Source organism: Pteropus alecto, unplaced genomic scaffold (assembly GCF_000325575.1).
Source record: "Pteropus alecto unplaced genomic scaffold, ASM32557v1 scaffold134, whole genome shotgun sequence".
In the NCBI taxonomy this organism is placed as follows: domain Eukaryota; kingdom Metazoa; phylum Chordata; class Mammalia; order Chiroptera; family Pteropodidae; genus Pteropus; species Pteropus alecto.
In genome coordinates, this window is record NW_006436283.1 from 12,306,920 (window position 1) to 12,327,126 (window position 20,207).

Here is a 20,207-nt window from a genome sequence, read left to right on the forward strand (position 1 = left end):
GGCTTTTCCAATTTCGATCATATCTGAATCATGGTCTGGGGAACTTGGTAAACGCACACAGACCCAGGCCCTACCCTGCTTTACCAAACCTGGGGCTCTGCATTCGTTAACTTCTAGGCGATTCGACACACCCCGAAGTGTGAGAACTGTTGCTCCAGGCCGCAGTGCTCATAGAAAGGAAGTCCATGAGATAATCACCCGTTAATGCTGTGGTATGTCTTTTACCTATTAAAAATAAATGCACGTGGGTTTTAAAATCTAAATTTGAATAATACTGTACATACTTCTTTAAGATTCTGGTTGCCACACGCCAGTCCCTGAGACTGAGAAATAGCTGCTCATTCAATTCTCTAGCAGGGCGGCTTCTCCCACTGCAGCAAGGATAGGGCAAGAGCTCATCTGGTTTCGGTTTCGGCTCCTGGACCCCTGAAGAAATGTGACCAAACCCTCGGTCAGGGACCCCAGCACCCACACTCACACCCAGGAGACTGTGATCCGTGGAAACCTTTGGGATGGCCTCGTCACACTGGTTCCCAGCGGCGTGTCTAGATGCGGGTCTTCACTCATTATGTTGGATGCCGGGAGAACCCTTCAACCCAAAGGCTGTGTCCCTCTGCTGTGAAAAATTTGCTTGTGTAATTTTAAAATAATTGTCTACCCTTGGTTTTCTATGTTTTTATTTTCCGGAACTTCTAAGCAGAATGTTGGAGCTCTGGGCTTGATCGTCTATGTCACTTATCTTTTCTTATATTCCATTTGTTGATTTTTGTTCCTACTGGAAATTTTCCTGGCTTTATTTTGCAAATTTTCCATGACGTTTTTCTTAGTTTCAGCAATTCTTTTTAGTTTCCAAGAGCTTTTGATCCCTGTCCCTTTCTCATGAGAAATTAGTGTTTGAAGATACTAATTAGATTTGATCTCTATATCTTTGGGGTCATTTTTGTTTATCCTGATGTCTCTTTTCGAACTTGCAGATTTTCCCAAATGTCTGGTGTTGCTCGATGGGTTATACATCCTTAAAAAAGAGGCAATAAAAAGCTGATCGAGGCCCTGTATTGGTGAGGAGAGCTTGTCAGCAGGTGAGCCCTAGTCACCTGCATAGGCAATCATATGGGGAAACCTTAAGTGCCAGAGGTCTTAGCTCTGGGGTTCTTAAATATATTTGGAGAAAAATCTGATTATTGACCTGGAGATTGACCACTACTGTCTGTTCTTCTGCATCAAGGAGAGGAAGGGTCAAATGTTCTATGAACCAACTTCTAGTTAATTCCAGTTCCCACAGGTTACTCCCAACCTCTACTATCCTCCCCCAAGTCTCCAAGTTGGAGTGTCTCTCTGGTTCTGCTGGGCAGATCTCCCCTCCTCAGCTGTATGCCACTCATACATCAACTGCCCTCAGTGGGGCTGCAGCCGGCAGAGGAAGCCTAGCCTATTGGAGTCCGGGGTACTGGGTGGACACAGCAGGTGCAAAGAGAGAGCACTGGGGCAGTTGAGGGGAAAGTGGTTGACCTTGGGGTCCAGACCGAAGGAGGAAGACAGGGCTGTAGATGGAGGAGATTCTGGAGGTGAAAGTTATGCAAGTGGCCCTGTATTACATGGTGACTAAGATGTGGCTGCGGCGTGGGTGATGGAGTGGAGGTAGACTTTTGTAGTTGAGGAAGTGAGTGGACGGCTCAGGTGTAGCTGGTCCTTCTAGTGGACACTGGGGTTGTCCAGGGTGACAGCAGAAGTCAGAGGGTAGGAGGTGGATAGGAAGGCAGAGCCAAGTCCTCCACAAGTCCCAGGTGGGGCAATGGCCTTGAGGTGGGGAGTTGGTGTAGGCCTCAGGGAGGAGGAGGAGCGGCACATGTAGTTTCATAGTGGCAGTTTGCTTCCAGAACTCCAAAGCCATGAGGAACCAGCCAGTACCTGGTGCCCGCCCAGCCCAGAGATAGGGACGTCCCCACTCAGGAGGACGGGGTAAAGAGGCATCCTCAGAGGCGGGCCAGCCTCCAGTCAGGCTGAGGAAATGGAGGGAGGGTCTGTGGAGAGATGAGGAATGTGGGCGAATGTCTCTCCGGCAACACAGGTTCCCGAGGGCGAATAGGAGACTTAGAGCCAAGGGAAGCGCTAGCCTGAGTGTGGGTGAAAACTCAGGAGCTGGCGGGAGCTGGACAGCTTTGCGCCTCAGCCTGAGGAGGCCCAGGACTCCACACTGGGGTGGACTAACTCGCCTTCTCTTTCTGACTGGAACATACGGAAGTGGCTCAGAAGCCAGGAGTAGCATGGGGCCCTGCGAAGTTACTGGGGCCTTGACCCTGTTGGCCTCTGAGGCCAACAGAGGAACTGAGACTGTTCTCTGTTATTGACAGAACCTGCCCCTGGCTGGTTGGCCTCATTACAGCTGGAGAAGCTGTGCAGAGGTGGGGGGAAAGGAAAGCCAGATTCAAGCCTCAAAACTCGTCTGATAAGTCCCCATCACCACCACTGGGGCTGGACCCAGCAGCGGTCACCTCTGACCCTGGACACACACTCTAATGGTTATATTCACAGAAAGATTATACAAGTAGAACTATTTAAAAATCATAAGCATCTAGTAGTATCTAATCAATTTTTAAAAGCTAATTTGTAACTATATTCAAATATTTATTAATCTAACATTCAGGCCCCAAAAGAGAACAGCTTCACAGTTAAAAAGAAAAAAGCAAAAAATAACAAAAAATAACCCCACATATCTCTCAGATTTTGCCTTTGCTTTTACAATCCAAAGGGCCGCCTTCAGCGTTTTTCCTAAGGAAATAGTTCGGTTTCCCATCTCAGTTCCTAGTAAAGCATCTCAGTCTATTCTCTCTCTTGCAGTAAAGGTTAAAGGAAGAAACAGGAAGCTACCTCGACATCCACATTTTTCAGAGAGACAGCACTCCCTCTGTGAGAAACCCTCTCAGCCTCTCCCTCCCTCGGTTCTTTGGCGGTTGGATGTTTATGGACAAATTTGCTGCATCTACCTAGATCACCCTCCTTAAAAAACAGTCTCTCAGGATCCCAGCTCATTTCTAACCTACTTGTGATTATAGAGGAATGTCACCTACCACTGCCACATGGCCTGGGGAATGTAATAGTCATGCTTTTTAGACTGGGTGGCAGGACGTTGGCTCATTTTGGCCACAAGATGGCGCCGGCGTGCAGCCTCTGTTCCTCCTGGTCCCACCGTGTCCTGTGATCACCTGGATCCCAGGCAGGGCTGCGCCTTCTTCCCCTTCTATTCCATAGGGTGGCTCCACAGGAGATGAGGCTGGGATCCAAAACGAAGGCCAAAGGGCCTGGCTTTATAAGCAACTATATGTCTTTCATGAGCCGGTAGTTTTTCTAAGTAACGCATGTTCACAAACTTTTCTCATTGAAGGATTAACATATAACATTACATAGAGGCGCCTCCCTGTATGGGGATGATCTTGGAGTTTGACATTCTGTGAATTCATTCAACAGCCAAGACACATACTAGGTGTCCTTGAGCACAGCCTACAAGGACGCATATAGGTGCATGTTCAGGCACCAGTAGTAACAACCACCGTAAGTTTGGTTGAGTGCTCACCGTGTATCCAGTCCTGAGTCAATGTTTTACAAACCAAGCATTTATTCCTCCCAGAAGCTCTTTGCAGGGGACCCTGAGGTGGGCAAGAGGGCCTTAGAGCTTAGATCTAATCTCTGCTCAGCCTCTTGCTGCTGCGTGCCTGCTCAGTTACTACTCACCAGCATTCAGCTTGACGTGCATGCATTCTAAGCACGACAGAAACGTTGGCTCATGCTGTGTTATTATCCCATTTTGCAGATGAGCAAACTGAAGCTCAGAGAAGTTAAACAACTTGACCAAGGTCACATGGCTGGCAGTGGGGCTGAGCAGAGATTCACGCAAAGGTCTTTGTAACACCACTACCTCAGACTGACCCCACGATCTTCGTCATTCAGTCTGGCCTCCATCAGGCCAATGAGCTTATAGCTTGCCCTATGAAGCACTAGGCTTCCAAGCGCCCAGTCAGCATTTTGACTCCATATCTCTGGTTTCTTCTTGTAGTTGTGATTACCTTGACTTTATTTAAATTGAGAACACTCTCTCATTCTTGCTAATAGAGTGTGGTCCCAGGACCAGAAGCATCAGCATCACCTGGGAACTTGCTAAGAATACAAGTTCTCAGGCCTCACCCCAGACTTGCTGAATCAAAAACTCTGGGGTGGGGCCCTTTAGCGATGCCAACGTACACTAAAGTTTGAGTACATTTGCTGCAAAACACATGTCTCATAAAAACGAGGTGCTGGCTTAATTAAGTCCAGTAAACATTTTTTCATTGTGCTCTGGGGGTGCGCCAGAAACTTAGCAAAGAAAAGGAAATAGGCACAAAAAGCAATCTGTCCAGAAGCCACAAAACAGAGGGAGGAGGAAGAGGGGAGGTCGGAGAGGGGGTTCTAGTTCAAGTGATGCATCAGAACTGTCTGTGTGGCTTTGAAAGCAGACGCACGGGGTTATAATTGAATGGTTCTGGGTGGGTCCAGCACCTCTGCTGCTAAAAGCTGCACAGACAGTTCTGCCCTTCAGTGAAGAATGGGAGCCCTGCCCTATTAGAGACGGCTTTGGGGGCTTCACATCTGGGCTGCAATCAGGCTCGGACTTCCAGGTGGAGGGTAATATTGTTTGCAATGTGAAAGGAGAACGACAACACCCTTGCCCTTGATCTCCCCTCTGTCTGTCAAACAGAGGGAAGGGGGTTTGGGGGGCTGGGAGAATGGGATGAAGAAGTATAAATTAGTAGTTGACAATTGGTCACAGGGATGGGGAGCATGGCAGAGGGAATGCAGTTAGCATTAATATGATAGCTAGGTGGAGGGCCGGGTGGGGAGAGAGCAATTGAGGGGACCGTTTAATGAATTATATAGATGTCTAACCAATGTACTGTGTACTTGAAACTAGTTTAAATAAAGTTTTTTTAAAAAAACGTTAAAGTTACATGGGCCCCTCAGAGCCTTGGGCCCCGATGCCCTCCAAGGCCCCGACATTCTATATTGATTTTGTTTAGCCAGCAGTATGACAGGAAGGTTCCAAAGAGACCTTCTGTGAAGATAGTAAAACATAGGAAGTATCAAGAGAGATTGTTCTAGGCCAACAGATGCTGCGCGTTTATGGCCTTGACTGTACTGTTGGTTCCTGATATGACCTAATCTGTGACCTCGATAAGCTAGGAGTTTAAACAGAATGTGCTGTGGGGCTGGCCTGGGGAGCAAGATCCCCTACTTGTGGGTGAGCTTGGCTGGCTGCCCAGAACCTGCCTCTGCACTTAGCTTTCATACTTTCTGCCTATTGGTACAAAGTCACTCTGCTATGGTAGTTTTTTTCTTCTTCTTCTTCTTCTTAATTACTAGAAGAGGTGGCAGATGTAAAAAGATCTGAGAAAGCAATGGTTCTTAGTCGCACGTAGAAGGTTTTCGTGATGGGGCATGTCAAATATAGGGAAGACTCAGCTCTGTGCTGTTGACGAGCCTTCTGCAGGGGGACAACAGGTGGCTTACCCTGGAACTATCTCATTTACCTAAGGTCCCCGGTAGTGCAGAAAAAGCATATCAAAAGAGAGAGTAGAGGAAAATGGCGTGGCGGCTCCTCAAAAAATTAAATGTAGTCACAGTGATGGCTGACCAGGGCTTCCTGATCTACACAGGCCTCTGCTATGGGGAGATGGCCAATCCTAGTGTCTGAGTGATTCCCAAGGCCCAGCAAAGGGACCGAGTTTCCAGAGCCCCGAAGACAAGGGGTAACACCCCAAAATATAGACTCACATTCCACTCCACCTTCACTGGCCGAGCAGCTGCCAAGAACAAAGGCCGTATCTCTCGATACCTGGCAAACAAATGCAATATTGCCTCTTGAACTGGTTGCTTCTCTGTATTTGGGAAGAAGCTTCGAGAACGAGTTGAGGCGGGGCTCTCCTTCTCTGAGACTGGAGAGATTCCACAAAGGAATCTAGAGGTCATGGTTCAGGCAGAGGAAGTGGCTGCCGAAATTATTAGGAAGCTGGAGAAACAGGAGAAGAAACGCTTGAAGAAGAAAAAAAACAAAAACCAAAAAACGGTTGGCTGCCATTGCTCTTGCATCTCCAGAAATCAGCAGTAGTACGCCAGAGGAGTGTGAGGTGATGAGTGAAAGACCCCAAAAGAAGAAAAGCCAAAGCTCCATCCAGGAGGCTCATCAGGAGAATGGAATGGAAGACTCATCTGTCTCTTTAGCCGAACCCAAGAAAAAGAAATCTTTTTCCAAGGAGGAGCTGATTAGTAGTGATTTAGAAGAAACACCTGGCAGTGGAAGTCTCCCCAAGAGGAAGAAATCTTTCCCCAAAGAGGAACCAGGTAGTGAGCCTGAAGAGGCGGGTAATAGGAATATCCGCAAAGAAAAGAGGACATTCTCTTTTAAGGAGGAGCTGCTCAGCAGTGGACCTGAAGGAGCTGCTGGCAGCAAGAGCAGCAGCTCCAAGAAAAAGAAAAAACTCCAGAAGCCATCCCAGGGAGCTTAGAATGGACACAACCACCTACAGTGACATTTCCCAGCCCATCCCTTACATCCTAAGAAAAACATTCACAAGACAAAAAAAAAATTAAACATAGAACTACCACGTGACTCAGCCATTCCACTCCTGTGTGTATACCCTAAGGCGATGACAGTGGGGACTTGAAGACATATTGCACAGCCGTGTTCATGGCCGCATTATCTGGAGTAGCGAGAAGGTGGAAGCAACCCAAGTTGATGGAAGGAGATACACAAGGCGTGATCTGTCCATATAATGGAATGTTATTCAGCCTTAAAAAGGAAGGAAATGCTGACAGATGCTACAACATGGATTAGCCTTGAGAAATCATGCTCAGCAAAATAAACCAGTCACAACAGGACAAATCCTGTATGACCCCACTTCCGCGAGGCTCCTAGAGGAGTCACATTCATAGAGACAGAAAGCAGAACAGCGGTGACCAGGGCCTGGGGGGAGGTGGCCTGGGAAGTGACTGCTTAATGAGAATAGAATCATTCGGGGAAGAGAAAAAAGTTCTGGAGAGGACGGTGGGGATGGTTGCACCACAACGTAAATGTACTTAATGCCACAGAACCGTACACTAACAGTGGTGAAAGTGCTGACATTTTATGTTGTGTATATTTTATCACAATTAAAAAGAAAAGAGGGTGTGAACCGAAACTGAGGTTAGTTTGAGATGAGAGCAGAACAGAGGAAGCATGTGACCTCGGAGTCGTGGGAGAGAGAGAGACGCCGGACCTAACACCAGTAGCACCCGGTAGTGTCACAGCCCGGCAGCCAGCCCGGCAGCTCCTCATCTGGCTTTCACTTCTTGAGGTGAGCTCGACCCCTGCCTACCCCTCCTCCCCCAATGCGGTCATTCCCTTTAGCAGATGACCGGTAAGACCACAGTTCTCCTCTCCCTCTTGGCAGAGTGGAAAGGATTTGGGACAGAGTGTCAAGATCTGAGTTCTAATCCCTTCCTCTGTAGACCTCAGTGTCCCTCTGGTAAGCACCGGGGCTGCAGATCCCAAATCTGCATCCTCCTGGCTGGATGTTCCCAGCTCCTCAGAGATCCTGTCTCTGAAGCCATGGGCCTTGCTTTTGTCATTCTTTCCTGTTTTTGTCCTCTTGCTTCCTCCCTTGCTCTGTGGTCCAGGTGACAGATTTAGAAGTGTGGGGCTGCCTTTTTTGTCTATGAGCCCATGTGCGTGTGACCTGGGCCATCTGATCCGGGCTGGAGCTGATACGCAGGGGAAAGAACAGTCCCCATTCTTTGGGGACTGCCTCTGGGGCTCATGATGACACTCAGTGAAATCATCCCTCCCAGGTACAGGGGGACTTTCCTAAACGATAGCTCACATTGCCACGGAGCCTCCTCTTCTTTCTAGACACGTAGGAATTTCTCTTTTCCCTTTGTAATCTTTCTGTGAAATTTGCTATGTGGCACATGCATGTACACATATGTAACATGCGTGTCCATTGTCTACAGCATGGTAATATCACGAACAGCCCTGAACCCACCACTCAACACAAGAATGAAATATCACTAAACCTTGCATCTACTTTTGTGCTATTCACTTCCCACCCAGACGTAACCACCCTTCCAATTGTGTTTATTGTTCTCTTGATTTTTTTTAAGTGCTTTATCTCATATGCATACTTATTTTATAAGTATATATAACATTTATATAACATTTACTGTGTGCTAGGCATTGTTTTAAATACTTAAAAACGTTAACTCATTTAATTTGTTTAATCCACACAACAACCTGCGAGGAAGGTACTGTTATTAATCCCATATTACAGAAGAGGAAACAGACACAGAGAAACTAAGTGACTTGCTCAAAGTCACACAAATTGTAAGAGGTAAGCACAGGATATGTCGTCTAGTTCTTAGTGCAAAAGTTCCCCTAGGGCATATATCTGAGAGTGGAAATGTGGGTTATCGGATGTAAGCGTATTCAGCTTTTCAAGATAACGCCTGGTTATCGCCCAGAGCCAGCGGTCTCCAACGTTTTTGGCACCAGAGACTCGTGCACCTATGAGAACCTCATGCCTGATGCTATGAGATAGGTGGAGTTGAGGCGGTGATGCTAGCGCTGGGGAGCGGCTGCAAATCCAGATGAAGCTTCGCTCTCTTGTTCACCTGCCGCTCATCTCCTGCTGTGTCGCCCGGTTTCTAACAAGCCACACCAGTTAGGGGTCCATGGCCCCAGAGTTGGTGACCCCTGTCCCAGAGGGCTAATATACCCTCTCACCAGCAATTATACGAATTCCTATTCACCTGTAACCTTTCCAATATTTGATTCTTGTTAGATTTTTTTCACTTTTACCAGTCTGGTCGATATCAAATGGTATCCCATTGTTGTTTTAATTTTAATTTCCCAGGCTAGTATTGAGTTAAATCATCTTTTCATTTATTTAGACATGTTTCCTTTTCTTTGAAATGTTCACATGTGTCTTTAATGTAGTCAAAACTGTCAATTGTTTATTTTATGATTGATGATTTTGGGGTCTTGCTTAAGAAATCCTTTCCTGCCCCAAAGACAAAATACTGTATTTTCTTATAATAGTTTTTAAAGCGTTCTTTCACATATAAGTCCTTAATCTACATGGAATTGGTGTCTACATTCGGTCTGAGGTCGGGATATATTCCCTCCCTTTTCCTCCATATAGTTAACCAGTTGATTGAGTATCATGTATTTAATAGACCTTTCTTCACCCAATGATCTACAAGGCTACCTTTGTCATGTGTCAGAGCTTTATACAAGTTATTTCTGGGCTCTTTATTCTGTTGCATTGGTTAATTTGCCGACACCTACACTAATAACGTAATTTAGAACGTCTTCATATCTAGTACAGCAAATCCCTTCACCTTATTATTCTTTAGGGGTACCTTCGCCCTTTTGCTCTTTCATCTATATTTTAAAATCAGCTTTCAATTTTCATGAAAAAAATCCCAGTGGATGAATTGGAATTGCACTGAATCTGTAGTTCAGTGAGGAGAGAATGGCATCTTTCTAGCATCGAATTTCCTATTCGTGAACACAGGCTCCCTCTCCATTTGTTTAGATCGTATGCAATGCCTTTCAATAGGGTTTTATAACTTCTTACTATAGGTTTTATACATGTTTTTCTAGGTTTATTCCTATTTTTGTGCCATTATAAATGGTGTTTTTTAAATTATATTTTAGTATGTTACTGATATACACGAAAGCAACTTATTTGCAGATATTGATTTTATAGCTAGCTGCCTTGCCAAAATCTCTTATTATTTTGAATCATTTGTCTGATCATTCTTTTAGATTTTCTACATAGGTAATTATATCATATGAAAATATTTATGGTTTTGCTCTTTCCCCATCCTTAGGCCTTTAATTTTTTTTTCTTACTGCACTGTTCAGGACCTCTGGTACAATGTTTAATAGAAGCAGAGATACTGTGCATCCTTGTCTTGTTCCTGATTTTAAAGAAAATGCTCCTGAGATTTACTCATTAAAAATAATATATGTAAGCTTTTTTGTAAGCTCTCTTTATCAGGTTAAGGATGTTTCCTTCTAATTTGCTAAGAGCTTATACCATGAAAGGATTTTGAATGTCAATTTCTTTCCTCGTCTGTTGAGATGATCATGTTTTTTCTTCTTAAATCTGTTAATATAAGTTTTTAGTTCGAGCTCCTTCAAAAGCAGAGCCTGGAGCAAGGACAAGGGACAGGTGGGTTATTTAACAGGTGATTCCAGGAAGCAGCACCTGAAGGATCAGGGAGACTGAAAAAAAAAGGAAAAGCCAATTTAAATGTGCACGTCTGATGACGCAGCTGTAGGCAGGAGGAACTCAGTTCTACTGGGACCTCTGGTAAACCTACAAGATGCCACCCGGAATTGCCCACGGGAAAGAAGGAGGCTGGAATGTGTATCCACCAGTTCCTGTCCCCTCATGGATTGAGAGATGCAAATTAGACAACTTTCCCACACTTGTAAACCACTGTGAGGCAGAAAGAAACATGATACAAACTTGAGGTGGGACATTGGCAGCATAAGGTGAGTCTGAGTTTGCATGAAATTATCCACTGTAAGTACAGGTGCTATCAGAAGCGGGCAGAAGCAATGCGACATAGAGCACCAAAGTTTACCATCGCCAGTGTAATAAATGATATTGTGGGTTTTCTATCATGAAACCACCTTTGCAAGCCTGAGATAAGCTCCACTTAGATGTGATATCTTATATATATTTTTATATACTGCTAGATTTGAGTTGCTAGTATTTTTCTTATAATGTTGCATGAGTGAGATTGGCTTCTTGACTTTTCTTTCTCATCCTGTAGTTATCTCACTTTGTTATGAAATTTATACTGGCCTCATAGAAAGAGTTAGAGAGTGTTCCTGCTTTTTACATTCTCAGAAAGAGCTTTTATAAAATTAGAATTATCTCTACTTAAACTTCTGTAAAACTATCTGGACCGGGTATTTTCTTTGTGGGAAGATTTTAAATTACTGATCCATTTTTTTTAATAGCTATAGAACCATTTGGGCTTTTTATTCCTTCTTAAGTTTGGTAAATTATATTTTTCTAATATTTGATCTACTTTCATATATCTTGACATAAATTATTTATAGTCTTTTTTTCTTTTCAATGTAAAATACATATCAAGTGTACCATCTTAACTATTTTTTGTCTGCTTCATTATACATAGTTCATAAATGAATATTAAAATTTCTTGCCACGATGGTGGTTTTATCTCTTTATAGTTCTTGAACCTAGATGCTTACAAGTTTAGAACTATTATAACATCCTGGTTAACTGACCCTTTAATTTCAGTATTCACTCTATCCCTCGTATTTTTGTGGTTAAAAATCAACTTTGTCTGATATCAGTAGTTGGTTGTGTTTTCAGTACATTGCTTTGCAGCCCATCTCTGGAACTATTTCATACAAAACGGAAACTCTACCCACAAAATAACAATTCTTTGTTTCCCCTCCCCCCAGACCATGGCAACCACCTGTGTACTTTCTGTTCCCGTGAACTTTTAACGTCTTTTTTATCTCGTAGTATGTTCCTGTTTTCATTCCTAATAACATTTATTTGTGCTTTCTTTTGTTTATAAATAAATTTTATCAGAGATGTGCCCATTCTATTAGTTTTTTCAGGGAATTAACTTTAGGTTTTATTGATCCCGTCTACCATATCTTTTGTTTTCTATGTTATTGATCTCCTCTCTTTATTATCCTTGAGTTTCCTTTTGGGTGTACATCGTTTTGTGTACTTTGTTTGTTTGATTTCTTCTCGTATTATCTTTATTTCCTTTTGTGTCACTTTTCGGTTTATTTTACTGTTCTTTTTTTCTAACTTCTGGAGTACTTACTTAAACTGGATACTTATTTCAGACTCTTTTCTGATATAAGCTTTCAAGGCTATAAATTTCCCTCTAAGTACCACGTTCGATGTAGCCCATAAATTTTAATACGTTTTTTTTTCATTATCACTCAATTCTAAGAATTTTACAATGTGTTATTACTATTTTTCTTTGACCCATGGGTTTTTACATTACCAGATATGTGTGGGGTTTTAAAACGTTTCAAAAAATCTGACAATCCCTGTCTTTTAACTATAGTTAACATTTTCCTCTTTATTATGATTATCAATAAATTTGGACTTTTTAATACTATCTTTTTAAAAATTTACATTTGCCCCACTTTCTCTCTCCCTTTTCTCCTTATTTAATTATTTGATTGATTGAAAGGTTTTTTTAATATATACCGTTTTAACCCTCTGTGGTGGTTTAGAATTTATATACTCTACCTTTGCTGATGTTCCTTGAAATTTTGCCATGCTCGCATAACTTAAAATGCATCCTCCCTTCTAAACAACACAAGGAATCTAGAATATTTTAGCTCTAATCTTCTCTCATATATTACTGCCCAGCGTTTTAATTTTGAACTCTTTAAAACTTCTCAAATAAATATTATAAATAGGATTGCGGACAATGATTGCCATTTTCTCTTCTCATCCTTCCTTCTCGCATAGAGAAGTGTCCTGTGATCATTTTTAATTCTACCTGACACATGTCTTTAAAAATCCCTTTAGCGTAGGGGTCTTGAAGATAAGCCCTTTCAGTTTTTGTTCATCTGTATCTTATTTCGCCTTGCTTCTTGAAACATGGTTTTACTGGGAACACAGTTCTAGGCTGATGGTTGTTTTCTTTCAATAGGAATATAAGTGATAGACAAAAGTCGCTGGATTGAGACTTAGTCATCCCTGTGGAAGAGATGAGTTCATTGCCTAAACTGAGGCTCCAACCTTCCCTCCCCTCAAATGTTCTCATATCTTCCAGAGGCCGTAATTCCCTCTGGTGCCCCAGCTACTTGCTGTCCTGTACGCATGTGCAGAAACTCCCCTTCTACCATGACCTACATCTAGCCTTGACTCCCATGAGCAGGTTCGAAGGGCCAGAACCTTCCACTGATGTCCAGCCTAGAAAGCTCTTTCATTTCAGCACAGAATCATTGACAGCCACTCAACCCAGCCTCCCACTCACCAGAGCCCACCTCACCTCACCCCCCAGACAGCACATTATCTGTGACAGGCGTGGATCACCTTCCTTCCACCACCGAGCTGTCTTTTTGTCAGCTTCTTCACTCCCAGGGCCTGCCCCATGGGCATCTGCTATTTAGGACCGGAAAGGGAAGGCTCTTTTTCCTGCCAGCTCTATTTTAGAAGGACCCAAGAAAAACCCTGTCCAGGCCTAACTCCTAATACCCGTCTTCCTCGACTAAGGGACCATGATTGTCCATGTTTATGCTGCCAGCCCAGCTAGGGGGCGGGGGGGCCAGCAGAGACATCAACAGAAGGAGAAAGATATGCTGAGCGGACCTAAAAGAAAGGCCCTCATCCAAGGTTGTTTGTGTTGTTTACCAGAGCTATTTCTTAATTTGCTAATCTACTCATCCATCTGTCTACCAATTAAACCGTTATTAAGCACTTACTATGTGCCAGGCAGTGTCATATCCTGGTGAATATAGCAGTGCATGTGATTTGGCTTCTGCCCTAATGGATGGACAGGCCGGTGGGGAGGGAGGGAAGACTGCCGTGTAAGAATGCAGTCTCCATGTCTCACAAAGCCGTGTTCACATGCCTGGTGTGCCCCGTCAGGGAGGGCCTGCCCGGGGGCATGGAGGAGAGATCAAAGGAGGAGTTGGTGGGTGGGAGCAGGACCTGGCAGGCTCAGGGCAGGACCCGTGGGCCCCAGAAGCCTCACTGGTACCCAGGAGTTGGAGTGAGGCTGGCCCAGCTCCGTGTATGGCTGGGGTTCACAGGCACTGTCCCTATCAGAAACCGTTTGGAGCTCTCTGTGCATAAACCACCCACCATTCCCAAGACCCTCGTAGCAAGGAAGTCCCCAGCAATTTCTCTGGCCTTCTGCTGCCTTGCATTTCCCTCCTGTGGGTCTCCTGGGAAGCTAGCCCCCAAGAAACCTTCTCTTGCCCCTACTTCGGCCGTCTCCTAGGTATGTGACCTTGAAGAAATCACTTAATCGCTCTGTGCCTCAATTTCCCCATCTGTAAGATGGGGACAGTAACAGTACCTACTTTATAGAGTTGGGGGATTAATTAGTAGACATTTATCAAGTGCTTATCACCCGTACTCAGTAAATGTTTGTTCTTGTATTATTATTATTTTTTGTAGTTATTGTTATTATTATTCAGACCCAGTGGGGACCACAGAGTTGCCACCTGGGCAGCGATGGCTGTCCGAGCCCCGGGGCCACCCTTCAACCTCTAGCTGGGGCTGGAGGGGTGTTTCCTGCAGCCCCACGTGCGATGGATCCCCGGGCTGGGCTTCGGCTCCAGCTTCTTCTCCCTCTTCTTCTTTCTGCATCCTTCTTCTGCATCATTTGGAAGTCCGGCAGCCTGTCAGGGACTTCTCTGGGCCTAGGCTGGAAAGGGCAGCCCTTGACAATGACACAGAATGCTAACAGTCTTTGACCTCAGCAGCCAAAGAGAAGGGCAAGACTGTACCCCACCCTCCCAACCTGGGGACAAGGTTTGTCCTGAGCTCTAAAAACACTGGGGTGTCCCTTTGGAAAGGCCCCATCTGGGGTACCCCTGAGGAAGCAAGAAGGCCTGCCCCTGTCCCCCGTCTCCCAGGTTCCCTGGTCCCAGGGGGCTCTTAGCCATCACTGGAGCATTAGAAGGCTGAATGTGTCGGGATCAAAAGCCCCCTAGCGAGGCCCTCCCCACCATCAGATTCCCCTTCTCATCTGCTCACTGCTCCTGGAGATACCAGCAACACGTGATGGAACCTCCTAGAAGCAATGCAACTTGTCAGGCGCTAACCCCCAGACCAAGGCTCCCTGCCTGGAGCAGGTGGCAAGGAGACCCTGTAAGTCAGGCCCCAGAATGGAGGCTGGCGATTTGGATGACTATTACTTCTGGGCCTGGGCTGCCAGGGATTATTGTGGGAGCACTTCCTGAGGCTCTAGACAGCAAGACATCCTGTATCAGCTGAGTCAGACAGGTTGAGGGTGAAAGCTGAGCCGGGTGTTAAGTTTTAAGCAAACTTGTGCTCGGCGGTTGGCTGGAGTACCTCCAATTCCCACCCAGGTTTTCCAGGAAAAGCCCCACTCTCTACCTGTTTGGCTATGGTGACCCGTATCCTGGACAGGTCCTGACCGGATATTCTCTGCCCAGAGGGCACCCCAAGATTGTATCCTGTGAGATCTTGGGGTTCTCCAGATCTGGGGCTTATACACATCACTGTCCTCTGTGCCCACACAGTGCACGTCGCTCACACGTATGTGCACGCTTGTCCATACGTGGGCACCCACACTGCCCTGTTCCTGTACAGGAAGGAGCGTGCCAGGAGGATTAGGTTATGGCTGCTTATCAGCAGCTCCCCAGGTTCCTCTGCCTGGATTGTTGTGGGCCTGGAGCCCTGGGAGCCCACCGCCTACGTGGCTTCCCTAGGGCTGCTCAGATAATGAGAGGAAATGTGGTCATCGGCTCACAGGAGGCGGGAGGTTCCGGGCTGCTGCTCCAGGCTGTCGCTCCCTGACCTGTACCCTCCATCTCTCTCCAGGCGGCCCTCAGCTGTCCCCTGAGAACGAGAACGTCACTTGAGATGTCCCCTTTTGGTTTCTGGGGCCTGCCCGCAGCCCTCCTCGCCCTGCTCTACTGCCCAGGTAAGCTAGTGCCTGCGGTTCCTGACTTGGCACGTGCCAGCTCAGAGGGTGGGCCGCCTGCTTCCTTGGCTTTGGGTGGGGGTGAGGGGTGCTGGCCCTGAAGTCTCTGAGGCTTTGAACACAGAGGCCACCTGCCGTGAGAACAAGACGCTGCGCCAGCCTGGCTTCCCTGTGACCCTGGGCATGGGGTGGGCATCCTGGCCTTTTGGACATCAGGTTGAACTGGCCCCACAGCTTCATGGCGCGCGCTTGCGCTTGTGTGTGTGTGTGTGTGTGTGTGTGTGTGTGTGTGTGTGCACGGTCGTGGAGGCGAAATGGTGGGATGCTGAGGTTCCAGGGAAGGGGAGGGCATGCCTCAGCAGGTTTTCAGATGTGGCCTGGGGGACAGCAGGGGGCAGCAGAGGACTCACCGTCTGGCTTTCTTCCGAGTGAAAATGAGCCTTCCAGTGGGCCAAGGGGACTGTGAGGGAAAATGCCAGCACGCGCCTGGCGCTGTTTTAAAATAACCTGCCAGGTGCTTTCAACGGGTTGTCTCATCACACTTCCCACAACGTCATGGTGGCGAAGGGGCTGCTAGCCCATGTCACCGGCGAGGAAACTGAGAGAAGGCACCTTGCCTGAGGTCACGTAGCTGGCACATGATGAACCCAGGATTCAAATCCAGCTCTGTCTGCCTGCAAAGCCCCGAGGACTGAGTGGGGACATGTAGGTGTGGTGCTAGCACAGGACACAGGCTGCGCCCAGCTGGCTGGGATCATCGCTGAGTGGGAGGTCAGTGCTGAGGGCTCAATCTTCGTGTATCAAAGACCTCCTGGATGTCTGTCACACAGAGGGCATTGTGCTAAGCACGATGGGAGACAAGGCCCTGCCTTCTAGACCCTCCAAAGCCGCTAAGGGAGAGTCAACACGAATACGAACCACTAGGGCCACGGGTCCTACGCAGGTGGTACCACTTCTTTTCTGACCTCCTCCCCCCTGCCTTTTTCCTCGCTGAGCTATTCCTCAAAGACACCGAGCACACTCCCCCACCCCAGGGTGTTTAAGCTGGCGGTTCCCTCTCCCCGGAACACTCTCCCCCAGATATCCGCAGGGCTCGCCCCCACCTCCCTCATGTCTGCTTACTGTCATGATTTCAGGAGGCCTTCGCTGACCACTCTATGTTAAATGGCGACCCCAAGCCACTCCCTATGTCCTTTCCCAGGCACTGACCACCAGCTAACAGGCTGGATATTTCACTTGATCGTTATTATCTGTCTCTTCCTAGACTATGAGCTCGGCAAAGTCAAAGTTCGGTCTGCTTTGTTCACTACTGCCGAGCCTAGGACAGTGCCTGGCACACAGCAGGTGTTTTAAAAGTATCTGAGGAGGGAAGGGAGGGAAAGGTTGAATCCAGGGCCACAGGGGGCTCAGAAGACGCAGTCCACCTCCAACTCCGAGTGGCCTTCATAGAGGAGGGCACCTTAGGCCTAGGCTTTGAAGGTCAAGTAGGATCCCTCTCCATGGAGAGAGAGGATATGCGTGAGGAAGACTAATCTGGAGGTGATGGGCCGGAGGAAGGGCCACCAGAGACAGGGAGACAGCCCGGGGCCAGCCTCCTCGGTCTCGATGTAAGACTGTGAGGCCTGAACGAGGGTCACGGGTCGAGGAGCAGAACCATCCTTGGCCTTTCTTCTTGGGCTCCTCTTCCTTGATCGGACTATGAGTGGTGGGCAGCTTCACCGGGCAGGGCAGCAGGGACGTCTGCTGCCCAGCGTCTTCGGTCTTCCAGGGTCTGGTGAGAAGGCGCCGCTGCAGCCGGAGCAGGCGACAGTGAAACGCGGAGAACCCTATAAGGTCAACTGCACTAGCAGCTGTCCCCACCCTCAGATCATAGGTCTGGAGACCACCCTGAACAAGGTCGAGCTGCAGAAGCATGCTCAGTGGACAGAGTTCCTGGTCTTGAACGTCTCCCAGGACACGGTCATGTATTGCCACTTCACCTGCTCTGGGAAACAGATGTCAAACACTATCAGCGTCCGTGTGTTCCGTGAGTGCCACACACTGGGTCCCCCTTCCTCTGGGCAGAGCCCGTGTCTGCCGCATGGGCGCAAAGCTGCCATTACTGCACCTGGGCACCTCTGTCACGGCCCCCACCTCCCTGGGCTCCTGGGGTGACAAGGAACAGGACCTAGGCCATGGGCTCAGGATGTGCTCATACCCTTCCCTGGCCTCTGTGAACTTGCCGGCGACCCTGGTTTTGAGGTCCGCTCAGAGGAGGGTGAGCCGGCATGGTTAACATGGATCTAAAAGGGCTTTCCCGCTCTGTGCTCACAGGCTCCGCCCAGCTCAGGAGCAGCTGGGTTACTGGAACACCCCCTGTCCCGTGACAAGTAGCAGGGGCACCATCAGGAGGGCTGGCACACACGCTGGTGGTCCCTTGGCCTCGTTGAGAGAAGGCCAAGGAGTCACTAGGTGCTTTTATCTTGCCCTGAGAGCCCTTGGCAAACATGGGGCCCTCACACGCACACCTGCCCACAAGCCATGGAGACACTTCTGCATAGGCCGGGATTCTCTCAGCATCTCGGCGTCAAGGGTACCGCTTGGGTCCTCCCCATGACTGACGTCAGTGGATCCAATGAATAGAAAGATGTCCCAACATATTATCCTGGGGTGATGGAGGCATGGTATTCTAGTTCAAAGGGGAATGCGGGGCACCACCGAGGGCCCTGTTTGATACATGATCAACACGGCTGTGAACTTGATCCTGGAGAACTAAGCAGGTCTGACTCCAGCCCCCACCTCTCACGTGAACACCTCACAGCGCATGGCTCAGTTCCAATGAGCACTTTCTTTTAAGTCTCTCTGAATGTAATTATCCAACTGTTTAATTTTTGAAAAGTCGTTTTTCATTTCTGGAGAGAAAGAAGACAGATCCAAACATTTATATCTTCCGGGTTCGTTGGACAGTTTCTAGACCGTCTCTTTGTAGACACCTGACCACCTCCATTCCGGAAACCATCACGTCCATAAAGCGACCACCCAGTATGTCCCCCTCCTTCCTCCTCACACTCTAGAGCAAGCCAGGCCCAGCCTACTTCTTCTTCCACGAGCCCAGCCAGGGACCTAAGAACACTGTGGTGACGGGATGGTCCTGGCTGCCTAGGCTTGTTGGGACGACACCCCCATCCTGACCAGACCGCCCACTTTCTCCCCTGCAGACCCTCCAGAGCAAGTGCTGCTCGAGCTGCAGCCTGCTTGGGTGACTGTGGGCAGGCCCTTCACCATTGTGTGCAGCGTGCCTGCTGTGGCACCCCTCGAGAAACTCACCCTCACCCTGCTCCATGGCAAGAAGCCCCTGCACACCCAGACCTTTGGGAGTGGAAAGGATGACCCCCAAGAGGCCACAGCCACACACAACGCCACGGCGCACAAGGAGGACGGCCACCACAACTTCTCTTGCCGAGCTGAGCTGGACCTGCGCTCTCTCGGTGGGGACGTCATTCGCAGAGTCTCAGAGGCCCAGGCGCTCCAGGTCTACGGTGAGGGGGAGCCCCCGCCAGACAGAGGGAAATCAAAACCTTAGCCTACTCTCTGCCAGCTCAAGGCGTAGGCACCCTGGGGCCCCACATTTAGTCCAGAGGGCTCCCTCTTACACTCCCTGTTCCCTGAAGCTTCCTCCAAGTCACCAGCTTCCGAGTCCCTAGCGTGGACCTGGACTACTTGTTTGACAATTAGTGAGCTGTGTGACCTTGACCAAGTCGACCTCCTCTCTCTGGCCTCAGCTCCTCTCTACAATGAAAAGTTTGACTTGATTGACCCTAAGGTCCCCTGGAGCTCCCCTGTCCTGACTCTTAACAGCCAAAGTGTCCCCTGTCTTCAGGGAGTTTGGGAGAAGCTTGCTCAGCTCTGTCCAGAGAGGGGTTGGCCTAGTCCATGCCATTGTCCTGGTTAGCCAATGGCAACCACATGCTGACATCTGCCCTCACAGTCTCACAGAGGCCTGGCTGGTGGCCTGGACCCCAGCTTGCCTTTCCCCTAGATAATACACCACTTGCTACTCACCTGCATGACACAGTGTGACTGCAGGATGGACAAGGGCTGGGTGGGTGACGGATGAGCCTCCACCACCCCTGGGGGCCTGGCATCTAGGCCCAGAGGACTTCTAAGACCATTGCCCCCTCCTTCCCCAGAGCCCATGCAGGACAACCAGATGGTCCTCATCACGGTTGTGTCAGTACTGCTGTTCTTGTTTGTGACATCTGTCCTGCTGTGCTTTATCTTCGGCCAGCAGTGGCACCAGAGACGGAGAAGGACCTACAGGGTGCAAGAAGCTTGGAGGATCCTGAGACGGACCTGGGCCCAACCTACATGAGCGGTGTGTCCACCACCACAGCAGCCTCTGGAGCTCCTCAGGGTTTGAGTCCAGCCCTGGCTGAAGGACTGTGGCAAGCAGTAGGACTTTTGGGAATATTTCTTTTTCTAATGTGAATACAAATACCTGGACTTAACCTCATGCCTCAATG

General features: G+C 48.0%; 1 protein-coding gene and 1 non-coding gene across 3 annotated transcripts; both read left to right on the top strand.

Annotated features, from left to right (window-relative positions):
- The first annotated feature begins 5,643 nt into the window (after positions 1–5,643).
- On the top strand, positions 5,644–5,728 carry LOC112480147. The gene has a single exon (XR_003046501.1). It is a non-coding gene; the product is annotated as a small nucleolar RNA SNORD86 (small nucleolar RNA).
- A 1,478-nt stretch (positions 5,729–7,206) lies between these two features.
- Positions 7,207–20,192, top strand: ICAM2 (intercellular adhesion molecule 2). 2 transcript variants are annotated; one of them, XM_006912306.3, is made up of 5 exons: positions 7,207–7,361; positions 15,603–15,705; positions 17,474–17,731; positions 18,903–19,223; positions 19,875–20,179. In XM_006912306.3, exons 2-5 carry the CDS (start codon positions 15,645–15,647, stop codon positions 20,054–20,056), a joined length of 822 nt encoding a protein of 273 aa, XP_006912368.1. In that variant the 5' UTR covers positions 7,207–7,361; positions 15,603–15,644; the 3' UTR covers positions 20,057–20,179. The 2 variants fall into 2 exon arrangements, with proteins under 2 accessions (XP_006912368.1, XP_024902962.1); XM_025047194.1 differs by having other exon boundaries at positions 7,208–7,361; positions 19,973–20,192.
- The last annotated feature ends 15 nt before the right edge of the window (positions 20,193–20,207 follow it).

Coding starts and splice junctions, on each gene's coding strand:
- ICAM2 (XM_025047194.1), top strand. CDS start 15,645: ATGTCCCCTTTTGGTTTCTGGGGCCTGCCCGCAGCCCTCCTCGCCCTG. Junction 15,706..17,473: donor CGCCCTGCTCTACTGCCCAG/GTAAGCTAGTGC, acceptor TCGGTCTTCCAG/GGTCTGGTGAGAAGGCGCCG. Junction 17,732..18,902: donor TATCAGCGTCCGTGTGTTCC/GTGAGTGCCACA, acceptor TCTCCCCTGCAG/ACCCTCCAGAGCAAGTGCTG.